At 34.0% G+C, this 23,172-nt stretch overlaps 1 protein-coding gene across 3 annotated transcripts; it reads left to right on the forward strand.

The window, feature by feature from the left end:
• The first annotated feature begins 116 nt into the window (after nt 1-116).
• LOC107935696 (auxin response factor 8) lies at nt 117-16,286 on the forward strand. 3 transcript variants are annotated; one of them, XM_016868324.2, is made up of 15 exons: nt 117-485; nt 572-684; nt 787-885; nt 965-1,021; nt 1,101-1,256; nt 1,330-1,414; nt 3,270-3,360; nt 3,524-3,688; nt 3,769-3,891; nt 6,197-6,272; nt 9,852-9,999; nt 13,802-14,545; nt 14,639-14,745; nt 14,842-15,032; nt 15,904-16,286. In XM_016868324.2, exons 1-15 carry the CDS (start codon nt 440-442, stop codon nt 16,076-16,078), a joined length of 2,376 nt encoding a protein of 791 aa, XP_016723813.2. In that variant the 5' UTR covers nt 117-439; the 3' UTR covers nt 16,079-16,286. The 3 variants fall into 3 exon arrangements, with proteins under 3 accessions (XP_016723813.2, XP_016723809.2, XP_016723818.2); XM_016868320.2 differs by having other exon boundaries at nt 13,802-14,745; XM_016868329.2 differs by lacking the exon at nt 117-485 and having other exon boundaries at nt 760-885; nt 13,802-14,745.
• The last annotated feature ends 6,886 nt before the right edge of the window (nt 16,287-23,172 follow it).

Below are 23,172 nucleotides of genomic sequence, written 5' to 3' on the forward strand. Positions count from 1 at the left end.
GGATGAGTCAACGGCTCAGATTGTCTCTCCTCCAAACTCTCTCTCTACGTACTGCTCCAACTCCTGCTTTGGTCGGCTCCCCTATAAATACACTCTTCTTCTTTACCTTTCAGAATTTTTTTTTCTTTTCTGCTTCTTTCATTTTTCAGAGCTTTTGTGAGGTGATCGCGATACTCAGTATCCGTGGCGATGGTGCTTTTCTGGAAGAAGAAGAGGAAACTCTGTTATCTCCTTCTTCTCCTACTTTTCAACCCAAAGATCTAAAAATGGGTTTCCCTTTTCCCGCTTTCTTTCTTATTTTTTAGGAGTTTTTAGGGTTTCCATTTCCTCTGCTATATGAGTGAGGGTTAGGATTTTTGTTGGAACTTGTAAATTTAGAGTAACACTTCAATTCCGCTCTTTCTCTCCTCTTTTTCCAAACAAAAAGCTAAGTTTTGATATGAAGCTTTCTGCTTCAGGCCTGGGTCAGCAGGCCGCTCATGAAGGTACTTTTTTTTCTTTACAAAAGAAATTAAAAAAAAATTAAGTGATAATTTTTCATGGATTTTGATTTGGTTTCTTCAATTATTAGGGGAAAACAAATGCTTGAACTCAGAGCTATGGCACGCCTGCGCTGGCCCACTGGTGTGCCTCCCCACCGTGGGGAGCCGGGTGGTCTACTTTCCTCAGGGTCATAGCGAGCAGGTTCGTCTCTTTTGCTTAATCATATCTCTCTTTCTTTCTTTCTGGGCATTGCGTTTTGTTACTTACAAAATACAGTGGAAATGAAATGAAATAACATTCCAGGTAGCAGCCACCACTAACAAGGAGGTTGACGCCCACATTCCAAATTACCCTAATTTGCCTCCTCAGTTGATATGCCAGCTCCACAATGTTACCATGCATGTCAGTTACTTTCCTCTTCTCTTCCTTTCCAGTGATGGAGTGCCTCAAGACTTGTAACAGATTATGTATGTTATTTCAGGCTGATGTTGAAACAGATGAAGTATATGCTCAAATGACGCTACAACCTTTGACACCAGTAAGAAGCATGGCTTTCTTAATTTTCAATATACTTTTCTGGATCTTTTTGGTCTTCCCTCATCTATGTTTGAATATAGGAAGAGCAGAAGGATACATTTCTTCCAATGGAGTTGGGAATTCCAAGCAAGCAGCCAACGAATTATTTTTGCAAGACACTTACTGCAAGTGATACTAGTACCCATGGTGGTTTTTCTGTTCCTCGTCGTGCTGCTGAGAAAGTCTTTCCTCCACTGGTATTCTCTTTCTTGTATCTCTACCTTCCAACTGTTTTATGGGTGCTGATGTGTTCCTTATTTGTTTTTGCAGGATTTCTCGCAGCAACCACCTGCTCAGGAGCTTATTGCAAGGGATCTCCATGACATTGAGTGGAAATTTAGACATATCTTTAGAGGTTAGTTTTAATTGCTGTTCCTATCAAGCAGTGTTATTATGGTGTGTGCCTAGGCTCGCGTATGCCTTCTGCCTTATTGCTAGACAACGGAAGCATCTCTGACTCTTTCAGGCAAGGCTCATTTATCAGGAGCATGTGTGGTGCACCTAGGCACTGATAGGCATAAAAGACCTGCCTGATTGAAGTTCTTCTAGTTTCATTTATTTTGAACTTTTTTTTACCTATGTGTATCTTTACTAGTAAGAAAGGGGTTAGTATCATACTTTCTATTTCCCACTATTTGAGTATCCAATAACATACATGGGACTATGGGAAAGTAATGCATACTAGCCACCAAAAAATTGCATGTTTTGTAGATAAACTGGACCACTCTTTAGAGTTCATTATCATAATTATATATCTTAAACATATTATACACACTTTCCAAAACACACATAAACTTATTGCACCGGACTTCACTTAGGCCAGCACTTTTTTCGCCATTTGCTGTTGACAGCCCTATATCAAGTATTCTTATAGGTTGTTTGTTGCTTTGATAATTTCTTGTCATAACCAATCGGTTGAACTTGCCAAATCTCATACAGCCCCTGTTAATATGGGTATCGTATTATTTCTTGCAGTCATAATGAGCTTTGTTAACCATGAACTAGTGATTAGGGCAAGTGTGGCATTTGCTTGTGCTTGTGTTGACATTGAATAACACTTTCTTTGATTTTGGTGCATAGCTGGATGCATTGGGCTTTTGTAAGTAGTACTTTAATGCTTTAAGAAAGAGTGAACATTCTGTGGAAGTTTCTCAAAATGCCTCACGCATATGGTTTTAAGATTTTTCTTTTTACTAATCCGATACAGTTCTCCTTGGTTTAGAGCTACAATGCTTTTGCTGTATGTGTTTCAACTTGGCTCTAAAGTAAAATTCATGGAACTCATGGTTGGATCTTGTCTAAAATTAAGGCAATGATCCATAGAGTAAAGGTACATTGCTCTTTGAGTCCATGTTGTCGAAACATGAATTTCTAAGTAATTTCCCCACTAGAATCTATAAGGTACTCAAAGAGGTAAACCATCTTTATTCAAATTTAAGAAAATTAGAAGCTAGATCTGAGATTGATTTAAGTATGCTGATAGACTGCAATGGTCAATGTTTTTCAATTTAAGGGTTCAGTGCTAGAATCTGCACTTATGTAAGCTTTACAGGGTTGAGGAAGTTACTGCTATGGTGTGTGGTCATCTTTGTAATTACAACTATATTCAAGTTTTCACTGTATATTACAAAAATCCCGTGAGTATGTGGTTTAACATTGCAGGGTTAGGACCAAACAACTGCTAAATAAACTTAAAATCTCAAAACACATAAACTGAAGTTATGTACCCGAAGTTTCCTTCCGAGTTGATTAACTTGTATATTCTATAAATTTGGAGGTACTACTTTAGTGTATTAATTTTCCTCAACTGGTCGTTTTCTGCTTGTAGTTGAGGGAACCCTAGTTGTACCATATTTTTTGTAAAATGCATTGCATTCATGCTAATTACTGTTTTGATTTTTTTTTGTTGCATGGTAAAATGGCCCATCAAAATTATAACCATTGCTTTTCTATTTAAGTTGACGTGATGTTACACTTGCATGGCTGCCTAAATGACACCATCTTAGTACTGGCTGGAGTGTGTTAATTTTCCTCAACTGGTTGTTTTGTGTTTTTTAGTTGAGGGAACCCTAGTTGTATTGTCTTTTTGTGAACTGCATTGCACTCATGTTAATTACCATTTAGATCGTCTTTTGTTGCATAGTAATACGGCCCATCAAAATTATAACTGTTGTTTTTCTATTTAAGTTGACGTGATGTCACACTTGCAGGGCAGCCTAAAAGACACCTTCTTACTACAGGCTGGAGTGTGTTTGTTAGTGCCAAGAGACTTGTTGCTGGGGATTCTGTTCTTTTTATTTGGTATACATTTTCTTTTTTCCTAGTTCTGCTGTTGAATATGCCTTTGTTTTTGTTTTATACTAGTACATGCAGTTTATTGGGATACTTAGCGAGAGAGAAAGCTAGGAGGGTAATAGTATGTAAATATGCATTGTTGACCACATCTTGTCAATCATTGTCATAGGAATGAAAATAACCAGCTTCTTTTGGGAATTCGCCGTGCCACTCGCCCACAAACTGTTATGCCATCATCTGTTTTATCTAGTGATAGCATGCACATTGGACTCCTTGCTGCTGCAGCTCATGCTGCTGCAACTAATAGCTGTTTTACAGTATTTTATAATCCAAGGTGGTGATGGTTTCTTACCTCTTTAATTTAATCTTTATTTTGAATGTGTTTAACATGTTTTCTTTTCTCCTTAAATTCAGGGCGAGTCCATCTGAGTTTGTCATACCCCTTTCAAAATACATCAAGGCTGTTTTCCACACACGTGTTTCAGTTGGGATGCGTTTCAGAATGCTTTTTGAGACAGAAGAATCAAGTGTTCGTAGGTATAATAGTTCTTAGCGGTTTATTAAGTATTTCTTTGGTGGTTTATCTCGTGTGATTATTAGCATTTGTTTATATAATCATGTTCTTGAAAGCCATCTATATTCTTATTAAAATCTTTTGCTTACTTTTTGACTCGCTTGTGAGCTCATCACTGGTACACTACAAGATTTAGCACCCAACTGTTTTGAATTTGTCCAAAAGTAAGAATATGTTTTGACATATCCAAGTCTTTCATCTGAAAATGTCTGAAGAACAGATTTGAGAGCTTAGATACCTTCATTCTTACTAGCAGTAATAACAATATCATTAACATACACAACTAAAAGTATAATAGTTGGGATGCGTTTCAGAATGCTTTTTGAGACAGAAGAATCAAGTGTTCGTAGGTATAATAGTTCTTAGTGGTTCTTTAAGTATTTCTTTGGTGGTTTATCTTGTGTGATTATTAGCATTTGTTTATCTAATCATGTTCTTGAAAGCCATCTATGTTCTTATTAAAATCTTTTGCTTACTTTCTGACTCGCTTGTGATCTTATCACTGGTACACTACAAGATTTAGCACCCAACTGTTTTGTATTTGTCCAGAAGTAAGAATATTTTTTGACATACCCAAGTCTTTCATCTGAAAATGTCTGAAGAACAGATCTGAGAGCTTAGATACCTTCATTCTTACTAGCAGTAATAACAATATCATTAACGTACACAATTAAAAGTATAATAGCTGCTTTACTTTGTTTGTAGAACATAATGATCACAAGTACTCTTCTTCATACTAGACTTTTGAATAACCTCACTAATCACCCAGCCAAGCACAAAGACATTGATGTAATCCAAATAAAGATAATTACAGACCTAACCAAACTCCTCTTGAGCAACAAAGCCAAGTGGTTGCTCATGTACACTTCTTGCAAATCACCATTAAAAATGGTTTTTGAAAAATTAATTGGTGTAAAGGTCAATCAGTAGTAGTAGCAAGAGAAACAATTAGCAATTGAAGAGGTATCAAAATAACCAACACCATTTGCTTGAGCAAACCAGTTATCAACAAATAAAACAAGCTTTGAGACAAGCCATTGAACCATCAAGATCAGCGATAAACACTCATTTACAGTTAATAGCTCTCTTTACCATAAGCTAAGTACCATTATCATATAAAGTCATCTGCTCTTCCACCATATGCTAAGTACACTCATTACCATTTAACCATCTAGAATGTGCCAAAGCCTAATTGATGGTTTTAGGAGCAGATATAAAATCTAGAGAACCAATGAATCAATGCAAAGGAGAAGACAAATGCTCATAAGATGCAAATGAAGAAATAGGGCATGAAAATTGTCCTTTACCTTCTTGTTGAGCAAAAGAAGATCAAGATTGAGATCCTCAGATGGAGAAGCTAGTGGAGGATGTGAGTCAATATGCTGAGAACAATGAGAATACAATTGAGTAATAGGTGGTTCGGTGGTCATAATGGGTTCAACAGTTGTTGTCATGGTGTATTACCAAAATATCTTGCTCCTTCTTAGAATTATAGATAGTAGTTTAAAAAATGTAACATTAATTAAGTACCTAAAGCAGGATAGTAACATTTATACCCTTTTTGATGACGAGAGTATCTTAGAAAGACACAGTTGAAATACTTGGGATCTAATTTAGAGAGTTGAGGACTAACATCACAGGAAAAAAAGAGTAAAACTAAAATTCGTGGTTCAACTTGGATACCAGTGGGAAGGAAATAAAATGGATTAAGGAATATTGCTAGATAGAATAGATGAAAGCATAGGATTAATTAGGGAACATAGATGAAAGCATCAGATTAATTAGGAAACTAGTGGATGATGTGAGTCAATTTGCTGAGAACGACAAGAATACACTTTAGTAATAGGTGGTCTAGTGGTCTCAGTTGTTTCAACTGTTGTCATAGTACATTACAAAATATCTTGCTCCCTGTCATGATTATAGATAGGAGAATCAGGAAAGAATGGAATAGTCTAAAAATTTTTAACAATAGTTGTAAACCAAGGACCTATACTAAGAGAGTAACATACTTACTCTTTTTGGTGTCGGAGGAGTCCCATATTCTTTACAGCTATTGATTAAAGAACCCTGAATATAAATTGCACTCTTTAATGAAATACTGGTTTCACTATACACTATTTCTATTGTATCTGCTAGTTGGTTTTTATTGTCTGTCAGTTGAAACTGCAGTGCTAAAGGGTGTAGCTCAGTAGTGTGGACCAAAAAGCATTTGTTTCCGTGTTGCACGTTTATTTGCTCATACGAATGTCTTTTTTTTTTTCTCTCCAGGTATATGGGTACAGTAACTGGCATAAGCGATTTGGATCAAGTTCGCTGGCCAAATTCCCATTGGCGGTCTGTGAAGGTAATTATTAACATTTTTTTACATGGATCTCATAGTAGATGGTTTTTATTGTTTGGGATGGATAATATCATGTTCTATTTTATTATGCATGTCTAAAGAAATTTATGTGTTTAACGTCCATGATTTCTTGTTTGATGTCTTTGATTTCATGGAGATTCAATGCTAATTGAATGATTATGTAATGTTAGAATCTTGAATGAAAGAGAGGTTAGGAATGAGAGTTTGACGTTGTTGGATTAGCAAATAAGAGTACAGGTAGCAAACAAGTGGGTATAATAATCTTTAGTTCGGATTATCTCAGGTGGAGGTTAATTTCAGGCATTTTAGCTTTTATGCAACTTGTACCATTTCAATCTCGACACATTATTGGTATCCAAGTGCATCTAGTCTTTATTTTACTTCTGTACAAGATTCTTGGATAAGCCTGATATTGCAGATTCTAGAGTTCAAAGTAAAAAAAAAAGAAAAAGGTACATGTATACTTGCCCATGAGCTAGGCGAATGCTAGATCTGACATAGTTGGGCCTTGGACAAGACTATACATATTTTATTAATAAATTTATTTAATTTTAACTCTAAAATATTGATAAAGAAATGAACTTAAATGATAATGTTGCTGCATCAAAAAAATTATAGGTCAATAGTTCTCTAAATTGTAATCATCATAATTTATATTACTTTATCTTTGACCAGTTCTAATAAACTTTAAGTATTAATAAATTAAATTGATTTTTAAAAGTGTTATTGTCTTCGTTCACTTTCCCCTCGTCTTCTCCACCATGGCTTCAAACACCTAAAAGAGTAAGGAAATTAGGCACAAGGTAAAAACCCATAAATACTTGTTGCCAAATAAGTGTGATATCCACAAAAAATCAAACAATAAATTCAATTTTAGCAGCAATCTGTTCAAGATGTGCAGGCATATGTGATGGTTCAATGGTAAGGGTCAAATTTGTAAAATATAGGTGGTTGATTTTGTATTGCATATCTACATTATTTGTTATTTGAGCTAAATTCTAGAAAATGTAGGTTCAAATGTGATCAACTGGTACCGCTAATACTTTTAAGGTTTATATACTTTGTGGATTTACTTTTTTTAACGAGAGTAGGTGATATAGGACAAAGGTGAGAAAAGAGACGTGAAAAGTTTTCCATCTATTCATTTTCTATCAACGATAAGTTTGTTGATGGTGTTGAAGGAAGTTGTGGAAGAAGAAGTAAAAATGAGGGAGATAAATTAGAAAGAAACAAAAAAAAAGAAGAACAAGTAGGTATGGAATACAATGGACAAGTTGATTGCTGAAAGAAAAGTGTAGAAAGATCCTAATAACTATTGCTCAGCCTGCAACTTTATAAAGCTTAATAGTACGTAAGTTACACATTTTAATTGTGTTGAAATGTTAGGTGATTGCATAAAGATAGAAGTTTTGGTTCAAATCGAGGGCAATAAAAACATAAGCTGACTCGTTTTGCTTTTAGTGCATCCTATAACTTTTAGCCTTTTTCGTATTTTTCCTTTTAGGCTAAGGGTTCTACTTGATTCACCTTCATAAGTGATTAAACTTGTCATGCAAATCTTAGGAAAGAAGAATGATGATCTTGGTAATTTGAACAATTCAGGTGTTCTTATGAGGTAAATTTGATGGTAAATTGATGAGAAATATCTTGGTCTGAATATAAGGGTGTTTTCTTTTTGGATTGCCAATGAGTATGACTGAAATTTTTGTGTATTATCTACTAATGGGTTCGTCTTCATTTGGTGCATTGTTCCTGACATACCAAGAAAATTGAAAGTTCATTGGAATTGATCTCTCTTGTTCATTTGTTCATGTAAAAAGGTAGTAGTACTTTTAAACGGGAAGAAAAGCATATGTTCTCTTGAATGCATGATTTAGTACACTCTAGTCTTTGTTTACTCAGCAACAGTTCATTAAAACTGAGACTTAGATTTTATACATTTTCTATTTTGTAAAACTGGCATTTGGGTTTGGGTATCATTGCTTTGTTTCTCCAATGAATAAAAATGATTAAAAAGGGAAAAAAAGGAAACATAAAGAAATGAAAAAAAAAAAAAACTAGAATAAATCGTGTGATTTGATGTTCCTGTAACTTGATTTTCTGCCTGTGCAGTTTTGTAGTTCAGGCCCGTTATAGCCCTACTTTATGTTTATGTTCACCTCTTATCACCACAAAAAACTTTTGTTTATCTTTCCAGCCTCTTAGTTGATCAGGCCTCACTATTTTTTGCTGTTTTATGCCAACATTTGGCCTAATTCAACTTTAAACCAATCATTTTATGTGCATGGTAACGTCTTTAAAGGCTTATATGTTGAATTATGCCCCCTTTTTTTTTTAAATCAAAAGGGATCCTATTAGCTGGAAACTATCAAAAAGAGTCTAGTAATTTGTTCAACTTCAACCTATTTAAACTTATATTCTACTGACATTGCTATTTCAACAACTTCAACGTTGGGAATTGGTTTAAGTTTCTAGTGCTGGCTGTCAATGGTGGTGGCTTTGTGCTAAAAGCAATGTTGTGCTCTTAATAGTACTAGCTTTTAATGTCACGTGTTGCACGTGATTTTATACATATTTTAATTCATTAAATAATATATTTTTTATAATTTCAAAAAAATATTTTTGTACTAATTAAATGAGATTAACTTAATTTATACTAAAGGTCAATTAGTTTCGAAAAAATAATTGAGAGAATAAAATAATGTCTAAAAAATAATGAAATAAAAAATTGAATTAATACATAAAACTATTAAAATAATATACAAATTTGGAACTTTATAAGAAATTAAATATGAAAGATATTTATACTAAATTAATGATCAAATTTGATCATAACAATTAAAAAATAATTGTTTGAAATTTGTAATTATTTTTAAATATCAATTTAGTAATATGATTGAAAATAAATGGTATACTCATCAGCTCAGAAGTATCTTCAAACTCGTGCTTTTATTGCTAATTAATTTTGAACTAATTATTTATATTTGCAGCATTTCCTTGGGCATGATTTGGGATACGCACTTTCTCCTGCAGTAGTCTAAAATTTAGGGTTTGAAGGCAATGTTTTGCATTATGCTTGTTATTAGCATATTAGTCCTTTAGGTTCAGTATCATTTATGCATGTTAATGTTTGCAGCATCTCATCAGGACCAATTTGAGAGATGCACTTCATTCTGCTATAGCCTCCATATTAGTATCCAAAAGTGCCTTAGGTTTTTTTATCATGTTTTATTGTATTTTGTATCATCAATGGATCAGATAGGATAGCAAAGAAGTACTTATTTGCTTACGCATCTATTACATCTATTTGCGTTGAGCTTCTAACACTTTCAAGTGTATGCCCTAAATCACCTTTCTTCTTTTTCTGTGTTTTCAAAGGTGAATACCATACAAAATGCTGAACTTGAGGATTGTCAACCTGTATTAGAGTTACTTTAAATTCCATTAGAATGCATGGCAATTTAAATGCATGTGTCTTCTATTTGACTACTAATTTGGGTGAAGAAAATTTGCTCCTAAATTTTTAATTGGCTGCAATTTGATTTCTTGCTCGCTGTGTAGGTTGGTTGGGATGAATCAACAGCAGGTGAGAGGCAGCCGAGGGTATCGTTGTGGGAGATTGAGCCTTTAACAACTTTTCCAATGTATCCATCTCTGTTTCCCCTTAGATTGAAACGCCCTTGGCATCCTGGTTCCTCATCTTTGCATGGTATTGTTCTTTTTGAGGTTCTAGTCTTAAGCCCCCTTTAAAAGAAACTTGGTTGACTTTAAAAGGAAAAAACAATTAATGCATTTGAGATTTATTAATCTGTCTTCTTATGAAGCTGTGAAATTAAGATCAGTTAGTTGGCTGAGGCAAGAGTGCTTAATAACCTGGGGGGGGGGGGGGAGAGGGGAGAAAGAACAAAGGGTGGGGTGGGGATGACTAAATATAAGGATGTCTTTTTCATTGAAATGACTTACGAAAATATTTTGTACATTTTCCTGTGCTTGTTTTATTGGTTAACGGAAAATAAATTCCTTTTTTTTTTTTTGGAAAATGGCTTCCTCTTTTGAAAAATCCCTTTTGGAAGCGTAAATCATTTTTCGGAAAACAATTCTTTATGAGAAACTTGATTTTTATATAAAAAATAATTTGAATAAAGCCAAATATTATTATATTAATAAAAAATAATTTTAATATTTAAAAATATTAAAATATTTATATTTAATCATATAAATTTTTTTAATATAATTTATTAGTTTAGTATTACAATTTTATTTAATTTATTAATAAAATTTAATATTAACAATAATTTTAAATTTTATGTAATATTCTTAATATTTTATTGAAAATTTATATTAATATTTTGATAATAGATATATATTACAATTTATAAATATTTTGTAATAAATGTTTTATCATATAAAATATGAATATTTTAATAATATAAATATGAGAATTTGTTTAAATAATCCTTTATTTCATTTATTCCTTTTCGTTCCAATATGCCATTATCTGCTCTCTTATACATACATATATATATACACATGTGCAACTTCAAACCTTGGTAAGAAGTTGAGGCATGAAATTGTGGGCTTTGGCTTTGCAATGCTAGAGTTCTTTTTGCATGAGATATATTGTTGTAACCTGCTCAAAGCTTTAAACCTAATGACTATTTTACTTGGGTATGAGTGATGGGTTTGGATATTAGATGCAAAAGCTACTAGTGTTACGTAATTTTTTTAGTTTGTCTTATTTATTAGTTTTTAAACATATAGGTAGATGGCTAGGATTATAAGTTTTCTTTAGGATTAAATATAGAGTTAGGATTAAATGTTTATTTGTCACCCTAATATAAATAAGCTTTAAAATAAATTTACAGCCAACCCTAATATGTTCTTTGAATTAGTACTTTTCAGAAACTACAAGTTTTTATAGCCTTATGTTTTAGGGAGTTTCATCCTTTATCTTGTTTTTCAGCCTTAATTCTATTGTTGTTTTCTTCCTAAACCACACTGGTATGTGTCCATCAAGGGCATGTTCCATTTTCTAAGCTTTTTTCATGTATTTAGAGAGTCCTTAAAGGGTTACTTCTCCATAGCCATGTTTGAAAATGTGACATACAAGGTACTTTTAAAAAAAAGGTCGAAGCTATATATTCTAATGCTGCTTGCCGAGAAAGAGAATTTTGAGAGTCATTGAGAAGGAGAGTTTTTGAGAGAAAAAGAGTAGCTTTTAATATACATTTTGTGAGTTACAATAGCCTATATGTATACATGCTAAAATTTTAAAACATAAAACTATTACAAAGCATGCTATTAGGATCTAATAATGGGCACTAATACAAAATGCAACAGTTACTCCTAAATTATCTCTACCAACCACTAGTCAACAAATTATTCTTAAAGTCTCTCTACTAACATTAATCAACATAATTGCTACATAACACCTGTAAACATCCCTTGATTTCCTCACTCTCCCTTAAGTTGTGTTTTGAATATCTATCATGTCAAGCCTGGACTTCAAGTTCTTGAAAGTATTTTGGGGTAATGCCTCGTAAAAATGTTCATAGTCTATTGACTGTAGGTATGTAGGCTTAGCTTGATAGTTGCTTTATTATCAGTGACATACAAGTCTTTTGGGGGATCAGTCTCCACATGATTAATTCAATCATGGTGAACGAGATTTTTCTCAATGCTTATAGTTGCTTTATTATCAGTGAAAAGTTTCATGGAACTTTCAATAGATTTCTTTAATTCTTTCAGCATCCTTTGTATCCAGATTCCCTCACGGATGCCGTGTGACATTTCTAATAAATTTAGCTTTTTCCCTTGCTTTGAGCTACAACAGATTGCTTCTTACTTCGCCCTGTAGTCAGGTTCCCCCTTATGAAAGTACAATAACTCCTAGTTGATCTCTGGCCTGTCTTGGAATTGGCCCAACCAACATTTGTTTATACATTGTTGTCTTTGTTTAATGTTTTCTTGTAGTACAATCCCTTGCAGAAACTTCCTTTTAGGTTTTAAAAGATACAATACACAGCTTTCAAATGCTTCTCAGTTGAATTGCTCATGAATCGACTTGCCATACCTACAACAAATATGATTTTCGGCCTAGTGTGAGCTAAAGTGAAGTAGTTTTCCTACAAGTTTTTGGTACCTTCCTCTCTCTATAAGAGGACTTCCATCCTCCATTTCCATCTTGTTGGTAGGGTTTATGGGAGTGTTTGCTGGATTGCACCCAAGCCTCATAGTTCCTTTTAAGAGATTGAGAACATAGTGGTTGACTGATTGAGATACCCTTTCTTGATTTTGCCAAATTCGTGCCAAGGGAGTATCTAAGTTGTCCCAAGTCTTTGGTCTCTTGTGGCTGTTAGCATGATATCATTGACTTTTACAATAGGAATTGTCTTTTTCCCTTCAGGAGAAGACTTGATGAATATAGTATGATTTGTTTGGCATTGTAAGAAACCATGCATCTTTACAATCTTTGTTAATCACTCAAGCCAAGCTTGTGGAAACTACTTGATACCATATGACCTATCAAGTTTTACGTGCTAATTTGCAACGAAGGGTAATCAAAGCTAGCGCCGGCACTTTTAGGATCATCCACCAATTTTTCAATAAAATGTAGAGATATAGCCAAGCGCAACAACTAAGACATGAGAGACCTTTGACAACAAGAGCCAACAATAGACCTTCGTACCAACACAAAATAGAGCCAACAGTAGCAGGGATAGGCTGAAATGCAGCATTGAAGTCAACACAGTGATGATCAGAAGAAAGAACTGACGGGTGAGCTACATGTGCCGGCATGTGAACAACTAATCAGAATGCATTGGGAGGTACGTGAGATGCACGCATTAAGAGGATAGTTACTAGAGTTGTTGGGTTGACTGATGATGCTATGACTCCTCTTAAGGCTGGGGGTGAGAACAGAAAAAAGGTCTAGAGGGAAGATTAGCAAATTTGGCTTTCTAGATTTTAAGAGAATTAGGGGAAAAAAATCAATTGGAACCCTAAATTAGTATTTAAGGCACTGGTACCATGAAGATTTTTGAGAAAAAGGATTTTGGTGATCCTCTTATGTGTCTTTTACAATCAATTTACAGCGGTATTTCTACACAAGCTTGAAGCCTAACTAGGAAAGATACAATAAACGCAATAGAATCAAATCTCTACTAAGAATCTGCCTAAGATTAGTCGACATAAATTAGGGCCTAGGAATCTGCCTAGGATTAGTCAACAGAATCAATCTTTGAAGGAAAGCCTTTCCAATTCTTAATTGAACTTGTATCAGTGTAGCATCTACTCATTGAAGGGTGATGTGCTGCATAATTTAGAGTGTTCAAATTTGCCACCAGTTTTACAATTCATTAGGCTGGATTATTTCTATTGCATATGGTGGTTTTCATTGTTTACCTTAACTGTGGACGGTTTGATCATGATGCATGGGTGACTTGTCTGTAACTATTATTTCTTTTATCTGTTTATGTGGATACCTGACCTTCATAATTATCTCCTTTCAGATAACAGAGATGATGTATCTAGTGGGTTAATGTGGCTAAGAGGGGGATCTGGGGAGTCCTTCAGCACATTTCCTTGGATGCAGCAGAGAGTAGATCCAAATTTCCCTGTAAATGATCATAATCTGCAGTACCAAGCCATGCTGGCCAATGGGTTGCAGAACCTAGGAAGTGGGGATCCACTGAGGCAGCAGTTGCAACAATCTTTGCCATATGTTCAACAGCCAGGCAACCTTAGTTTACTGTTGCAGCAGCAGCAGCAACGAGGTGTTTCACAATCAGTTCCACACAACATTGTTCAGGTACAATCCCAAATTCTAAGTGAGAGCTTGCCTTCTGTCCTTGGACGGGAACAAGTAAGCAATCACCCGGAGGAACAGGTTCAGCAACAGCATAACATGATTCAAAGTGATCAGCTTCTGCAGAGGCAGCCAGCAAATTTGCCTTCATCATTTCTGAAAACGGATTTTATCAACTCAGGAAAGTTCTCAGGATCAGTCCCCCCTGTCCAGAATATGTTGGGTTCACTATGTCCTGAAAGCAGTGCAAATCTTTTGAACTTTTCCAGATCTGGTCAGTCAATGCTAGCTGGGCAGTTAACACCGCGGTCCTGGGCTCCGAAGTATACCCATTCAGAGGTAAATGCCTTTGGTAGCTCTACATCACTTCCACAAGTGTTTCCTGGAAAAGATGCTGTAATAGAGCCAGATATTGGCAACTCTGGTGCCCAGAATTCTGCTCTTTTTGGTAATAACAATTCATATGGCCTTCTGCTTCCTACAATGATGCCTGCTATTGCAACATCTTCATGTGAAGCTGATGTGCCCTCAATTCCATTAGGGGACTCCTCATTCCAGAATCCTCTGTATGGTTGCATGCAAGACTCTTCAGAGCTGCAGAGCAGAGGGCAAGTTGACCCACCAACCCCAACTCCAACATTTGTCAAGGTATATATGAGCTTCTGTTTCTAAAGGTTATTTTTGTATCAGTCATAGTATGCTTAAGATTATAGTGATGATGGTTCTTTATTATTTATTTTGTAGGTTTATAAATCAGGGTCAGTGGGACGCTCGTTAGACATCTCCAGGTTCAGCAGTTACCATGAACTGCGAGAGGAGCTGGCTCAGATGTTTGGAATTGAGGGGAAGTTGGAAGACCCTTTAAGATCAGGCTGGCAGCTTGTATTTGTCGACAGGGAGAATGATATTCTTCTCCTTGGAGACGACCCATGGGAGTAAGTATTTTCTGTGGTGATAAATTAGTCAAACACTAAAGCAGAGGTAGACATGCATGCATGATATGCTAGTTGGATTGGAGTCACACAAGTGAAAAACTGCATTTTCTAACCTATTTTTGCTATACTCAATGAAATTGAGATCCTTTTAATCGTTTCAAAGTTTGAATAATTGAATCTACTATGCCTTTTTACTTTTCGGCACATCTCATTGTTGCTCTTACTGAAGTTGCATTTCAAATGTTATGTTCAACACTATATTATAAATTGCTAAATCCGTATAAAGAGGCATAAGTTCAATTTTCCTACTAAGTTCATCAATAACTAAGCCAATAATATGTAGTCTCGAAGCTGATTTTTTGTTCGAACTAGAGGTAGCAAGTAGAGTGGGTTTGAGCCATTTTAGAATTGAGTTTGAGGTTTTGGATTATTTGAACCCAGATCATTTCAGTCTAAATTATCAAGTTTAAGACTCGGAACATTTTAACTACAGATAATTTTGGGTCATTCTTTAGGATTTCTGTCATTCGGGTTTTGGTTGGGTGTGTTTAGATTGTTGATTGTTCCTAGTCCAAATGGTCAGCTTAGTATTGAATGGATTTTCTTTCCTTTTCTTTAAAAAGAAAATTCACGCTGAATTTTAAACTTATTGGAAAAGTCTGTCATCTCATTACGACTCCTTAAGCAGTGTGCAATAAACTTGTTCCTTCTCCAAGATCCCTTGAATTCTAGTTCTTAACCAAACTATCATATTTTAGTAGTAGCTTGATTGATTGTTTTCAACGTTTTTCAATTTGATGATATTTGCTTGATTATCAATTTATGCAATGAAAGACTGGTTGTTGAAGTGATTAATTTGTTTCTTATTCAGGGCATTTGTGAATAATGTTTGGTACATAAAGATACTTTCACCAGAGGATGTGCAGAAGATGGGCGAGCAACGGGCAGAGCCTTTTAGCCCCACAACCCCAGGTCAAAGAATGAATAGCACCGGCACTGACACCGGCACTGGTAGACTCTCATCTGTTGGTTCCCTTGAATACTAAACTCCCAACGGTTTCTGCCATGGCACTCAACTTGAGAGTATTAGTAAGTATTATCAGAATCAAACTTATTTCCACAATCTCCCAAGACTTATTTATCACCATCCTTGCCTGGACCAAGTTGTTTCTTAAGTTTACAGCATAGATTACAAGGAAAGATTAAATATTGTTATATCAAAGGCAAATTAATATCAGTCCAACTTCAAGCAAATATGTTATAATAATTGTGCTATCATATTATGCCTCCTACTTTCTTTTTATATTTCTTAATTAATAATTGTGCTATAATATGTAGAAATATTTTATATTTAAAGTAGTAAAAATAATTTAAAATTCTATATAAAAATTTATATATAATACCGGTCCAACTGTAGTGTTTTTTTTTTTTGAAAATTTCAACACAAAAATATGTTTTTATAAAAGCACTAAATATTATCCTTAATATCACCACTGGTAAATTTTTTAGGTAATTTGTTCAGTTGAGCTTAGGGTCCAAGGTTTAAACAAGTAAAACATGTAACACATTGTGTGTGGGATACGTATAATATAATATCTATACATGCAATACATATAATATATATAAGGTATATAATGTAATATAATATAAAATGATGATTATAGCTGAGAGTGCAAAGTTGACATGCAAACAAGTTGATATTAAGATTAGCGGTGAGGTGGTTTTGGTTTTTGATTTTTTCATTTTAATTTTTTATTTTGAAAATTTGAAATTAATTTGAGAAAATGAATTTTACTTTATAGCTTCTGGATATTATTTTTATTTATTTTGATAAAATGAGCTTTATTTTATAGTTTTTGGATATTATTTGTAAAGTTTTAAAAAAAATTCATAAATGTTTCTAAAAAATTATTTTTATATAAAAATAATTTAGTAAATTCCATATGGTATTTTTCTTAAGAAATGCTTTTTATATTGAACTTTTAAGTTATTTTTATTATTTTAAATATAATTTTTTATATCATAAAAAATTAAAATTAATTACAAAGTAAATAAAATTTTGTTCAAATTGAGTGATTGTTATTTTTTAACTTATATTTTATAAATCATTCAAATAATTTGGTTTGGATTGGTTTCTAATTTTTTTTTCTCAATCCTAATTGACATGGTTTATTATGAACCAAATATATTCAAATATTTTTATTATCAAATTTATCGCAAAATATTCGAAATGGATTTATTACGATTTAAAAAAGAGTTTAAACCATAGTTGTCCATCAGGTGACACATTGAAGAACTTAACCGGATTTTAAATGCACTGTAATCCGTTCTATATGAGATATTCTTATGAAAACCGGATTTTAATTGCATTGTAATCCATTATATATGAGATTCTTATGAAAAAGGGCATACTCGTTGGGAAATGTTATGCTTGTGAAAGGCATATTTAAATTTGAAATGAATGGAATTTTAATTGTTTCTCTGTATATATATATTTTAATGTGAGGTATGTAAGGTTGTATTATGTTAATAGTATGAATGGATTAGGTTTATTTCCTAAACTAGATAATGAATTTGGAAATGTAAATCATTTGGTGAAATATTTCATGCCTGATCTAATCGTTGGATTCAAGATGCGAGATGTCACATTCGTTGTTGAAGCAATTATGTTTTCATTTCAATATTTAATAGACAAACCATGCAAATGATTGAGTTTAATCATACATTTACTGAAATAAATAAATTTTACAAATTTTAGAGGTATTATTAATTCAATCTTGGATTCCAATTATGAAACTCCAATAACAAATGAGGAACTAAAATATAAAAACTACTAAGACAGGAGTCATGCTACGACATTGAAGGATGAGTATCCTGACATTGAGGGCAACAGTCTGATGTTGTGACCGAATTGGGTTAAGTCGTGACCACGAAATCAGGAACTTGACATTGCGATTTCAATAGGAGAATGTCGCGACCTTAAAGACAATAGACTCAATGTCACGATCTCAGCAAGGGAGAGTCATAACTATGGAAACAAAGGCGCTGACAGGGAAGTGTCGCGACCATGAAGACAGTTCCTTAAATTTTACATCATTTTTCCTTAACCTGCCAAACACCAACGTCAAATGGTCTACTGTACACTTGTATTTTTTCGAATAGATTGATTTAACAAAATTATCTATAAATTACATTCATACCCTTTTTATATTGTCCTTAATGATTTTTGCATGCAAAGTAAAATGAAAGCAAATATTAACTCACTGGTTATCTAATATTTAACTAATATTAAGTGGTATTATGTAGTCAGATCATAATACAGAAAGATAAATTTAGTAGATGAACCTAAACATGTCCTTAGTCTAATCGAAAATGAGCAAACCGATTGAAAAACAAATATGTTGTCTATTAAGTCCACTTGGGGAGATGTTTTGTTTTGAGCACCAGAGCGGATGGCTCCCAGAAGATAAAAACATAGATGTGACTGACATGACTAACAGTACAATAGGCATGACCTTAGTAGAATAGATCTTGAATTCGTTTATGGATTTATTAACTTGTGACGTCCATAGTGTGACATACATTAATCCTAAGTGGTTGATGTGGAAAAAACCTGAGATAAGGAACCAAAAGCTAGTGCGTTAGGTATAAGATACGTTTAAATTATATAGATTTTATTAGCACCTTTTTACTCGTAATTTATGCAAATTGCGAGCACGTGGGAAGCCAATTGAGCCATTTTAATTCATATTAAGACATTAGACATAATTTGAGTGAAGTTTGTAATTTTGTACAATTTAGTATTAATTTTACATAATTTTGCTATTTATGGTACATGTTAATTTTTACTCAATGTGCTGTACTTGGACCACTAAATTAATTCATGTGGGAGTCAATAATATCACACATGAACACAAGTTAATTTCTACTTCATGTGGACGACAAGCTCACCAATTGGATTCATACATTCAATTCAACTCAACTTGGATGATGGTTGCTGAAAAGAATGAAGTCTACTCTTAATTGGGTTGTCAAAACCATCAAAAAAGGGGGGTCTACTAAATTAATTAATGTAACAATTAATCGAGTAATAGAGTGTCACTTTTGTTGCCGGAGCAACTACAGACAAATTCACAATAAAAACATCATCTTACTTCATCAATCATGCAATCTTATCACCATTATAACATTGAATAACATGAACATTCTTTCTCGGGTCTTATACGAGTATAAGAATGCTTTAGAGTCAGCCCAAGATCAAATAGGGACCCTTTTGTAACATTTTTAAAATTCTTGGTCAAGTATACAATAAACAAGTCGTTCAAATATTCAATCATGTCACAAATACCTAGATGTTAAGATACACAATTAAATTCGAGCTTCAATCAAGCTTACGAAAGTTATTTTGTAGACCCGAGTATGAATAAGGACTAAATTGTAACATTTCTAAAAGTTAAAGATAATCATGTAAAATAGGGGTCACATGGCCGTGTGGACCAAGTTGCAAAATTTCATCAAAATTTACACGACCGTGTGGATGGAATGAACCAAATCTACAGTACTCACATAGGCGTGTGACTAGCCTATGTGACAATCGTGAACCATATGGGTTCAATGCTTTCTAAATTCCAGTGGACACACAGCCGTGTCATCAGCCCATATTTGACACACGACCATGGAGACAGGCCATGTGGTACAAAATATGTCATTATGTGCCTATTTTTTGTCAAGATAAACCAAAGGTTCAAACATTGCATATTTGGTCATTCAAACCTGCACAAAACCAAACCAAATGCAAGCTCAAACAACCTATTTAACCATTTCAACCATTCAATGAAACAATTCCACAATTTGACATCCAACATATCAATCCAACTTATACCAATTCAACTTACTTGACTTTGTCAAATAGCTATTCAATAATATCATTTAACCAAACCATTTCATACTCAATCATACCATTTAAGAGTCATTCAACATGTCACCACATGTTACCAAGCAAACACATATATAAACATAGGTGTAGCAACCCAATTTTGCCCGGCCCAATATATAAACCAAAAATAAAAATAAAAAAAATAAAACTCAAATTATAAGCCCAAACCAATACAAAACCCTAAAAGCCCAATCAACCAAAGCCCAAAACCTTAAAAATTTTAGAAAACCCTAGCCACCCTAAAGCTTCTAGCCGCCACTCCTTGCCACGTCAGCGAGCACTTCTCTTGAAGTCACCCACGCCTCGAAGTCTGCCGCTCTACCATCGTTTCACTGAAATGGCTAAGGGCACACCTTCTCATCGTCGTTAACCATCGTGGGTACCTGTAAAGGAGAAAGAAAAGCACAGAAACAACATAGCACAGCAGAAACAAAAAAGGAAAAAAAAGAAATATTGTAATTAAAACGGCTATAAAGGCCGAACTTTTGTAAGATTCAAACAGGGAAGAAATCAGATAGATTAAAAAAATATATACAAAAATGAAACGTTAAAAGAAAAAGGTGATTCATTTTTTTTACATATTCGAAAAGTAGAATAAAAAATAGAGCTTTTTTAGTTGTTTATCGTCGTTATGAAGTCGTCATCTCCGATGAAAGGTGACTCCTTTTCTGATGAAAAGGTTTTCAAAACCCAGAAACCGAAGGGTTCTTTGGGATTTTTACGATCTTTGGCGGGTTTTCAGAAGTATTTGGCCTCAGATTTGGGCTAAGGGAAGCAAAACGGTCAAAAGGGGACCTTTTTCGTAAATTTCGGCCACCGGTGGCGGCGGTCTCCGTTGTCGGTGACTGGTGGCTGCGACAAAAATTCACCAGACCCCATTGCCGACCTAAGGAAAACAACAGAGAAAAAAAGAGGAGGGGAGTGTTTTTTTTAAAAAACTAATATAAATGAATTTTTTAACATTTTTTTTCACTTATAGAGCCTTATAAAACGGCGTTGTTTTGGGCTAAACTTTCGGATGCCAAAACGGCGTCATTTCAAAGCTTGACCCACCAACCCAACTCGGATCTCCTAGGATCCACGTGTTTTCGTGGAATAGTCTATTTGCCACTTTAGTCCTTCTGCTTTTTAAATGCTTTTCAATTCAATCCTATTTTTAGCCTTTTTCTTTTTTAAAATTATACAAACTTAATTTTTTTTATTTTACCATTGTTATTATTGTTATCATTATTTTATTTATTCATATTATTATGATAATAATTATGATATGATTATCGCTATTATTGTCATAAATCGATATTCGTTTTACTATTATAGTTGCATTATTATCATTATTTATCAACATGGTATTTTTTATTTATTTTATTTTATTTTTTTTACTTATTACCCTAATATCATCCTCATTTTTACCTACATGGTTATTTTATTTTATTATCACCATTCCATGTGTCATATTACAACATATTTTTTACTAAATGCATATCGTTTTAAAAGTTATGTTCATTTTACATAACGCCTAGGAAATAATTAAAACCAAGGCAATGTTCATTATTTTTAGAATTTGGAGAGTTGTGCTATTAACTTACGGGGTATGGCCTCTTTCTAAAACCGAAGTAATCGAATATCCTTTTTAAAAATAAAAAAATAAAAATGAAAAGCAAAAGTTAAGTAAAATGGTCATTATTCTTGTAATTGAGGATTCAAAGCAGTGTCCTAACTTACAGGGCATAGTCTTTTCTTCTCGATTAACTCGAAATAGGGCATTTTTGTAAAATTTAATTTAGTTAAATGATTTTAAATAACATCATGCAAGGAGGGATCCTATTTTAAATTCTTTTTGGATTTTCAATTTTCAACATCAAAACATTAAGTAATCAACTAGGTACCAATTTTAGGCGTTATGAGGGTGCTAGCCCTTCCTCATGCGTAACCGACTCCCAAACCTGTTTCTTGGATTTTCTAGATAAAAATTATCGTTTTAATAAATTTAACATTTTATTAAAATGATCAAGTTTTAAGGTGACCCAATCACACCTAAATAATAAGGATTGGTGGCCACTCCATTTTCGTTTTTTAAAATAAAAAGTCGATTTTCAAAAAGGTTTCGACAGCTTGGCGACTCCACTGGGGATAAAACAAAATAGTCAAGTCACACATCCTTGCATTTCATCCACTGGCGACTCTACTTTTTGGTCTTTTTGTCAAAAATTGATAATTTGGTTTAAATTGGCGATCCCATCATTACATTTCATCCTTCATATTTTATTTTGGTGGTAAATAATGTCTTCATTATTTTAGGTTACATAATGATTCAATATGTCTGCTTTATTGGTTCAAATTTCTCTTAGTATATTTTCACACATTGCATGGCATAATTGTTCCATTTTGCCCTTCTTAAATGGGAATGAGAAGCTATTCCTTCGTGAGGTCTTCACCTCCATACAGGATTGTGGATCGCTTTCGGGATACATCCGTACATATGTCTTCGTGAGGTCTTCACCTTTGTATGGCCATAGGGAAATGTATTCCCCTGAACTGAACTCGATCCGTATGAGCCTATAATGGGTGAGGATTGAGGAATCTGCTGGTTCAGGTACCCTTACTTTAGAACCAAACCACATATAATGATACCTAAAGAGTTCACCCTAGGTAAAACCATGTCAAACCTTTAGTGGTCACCCGAATAGATGTTCTATTTGCTATTTCTTGCTTTGTATCCTAGCTTTGTATGAAATGTACTGGCTTGTTTTGTTTTGTTTTTTCTGTGATTGCATTGCATTTTTATCATAGAAAAGGGTGTTGATTCGCATTCAGTTGCTAAAAAGAGAACTTGTTATGGAAAAGAGATTTCTTGATAAAGTGAAAGACAATACGACCATACAAATACGGTCCGAGAGAACACAACAAGAGAAGAGTGACAGCCTGACGGAGGGGTACATGTCAGTATTATGGGATTTCACTCGTATCAATGTGACTCAGAATAATTTTCAAGAGTTGAAAGAAATATGGGACCAACGGGATGACGAAACCAAACAATGATTCTACCGTGAATATGGTGATTTACCTTATTTACTCGATGTCAAAGTGGATAAGCATTTATTTCAAGATCTTGCCCAATATTGGAATCCACCTATAGCTACTTCACTTTTGGGAAGGTAGCCTTGGTGCCCACCATAGAAGAGTACACAACTCTGCTCCATTGCC

Source organism: Gossypium hirsutum, chromosome D12, assembly GCF_007990345.1.
Source record: "Gossypium hirsutum isolate 1008001.06 chromosome D12, Gossypium_hirsutum_v2.1, whole genome shotgun sequence".
In the NCBI taxonomy this organism is placed as follows: domain Eukaryota; kingdom Viridiplantae; phylum Streptophyta; class Magnoliopsida; order Malvales; family Malvaceae; genus Gossypium; species Gossypium hirsutum.

What these genes read in the sequence shown, in the direction of transcription:
- LOC107935696 (XM_016868320.2), top strand. Translation starts at nt 440, where the DNA reads ATGAAGCTTTCTGCTTCAGGCCTGGGTCAGCAGGCCGCTCATGAAG. An exon ending in CTCAGGGTCATAGCGAGCAG is followed by an intron (nt 685 to 786) that starts GTTCGTCTCTTT and finishes ATAACATTCCAG; the next exon opens with GTAGCAGCCACCACTAACAA. An exon ending in ATTTAGACATATCTTTAGAG is followed by an intron (nt 1,415 to 3,269) that starts GTTAGTTTTAAT and finishes TCACACTTGCAG; the next exon opens with GGCAGCCTAAAAGACACCTT.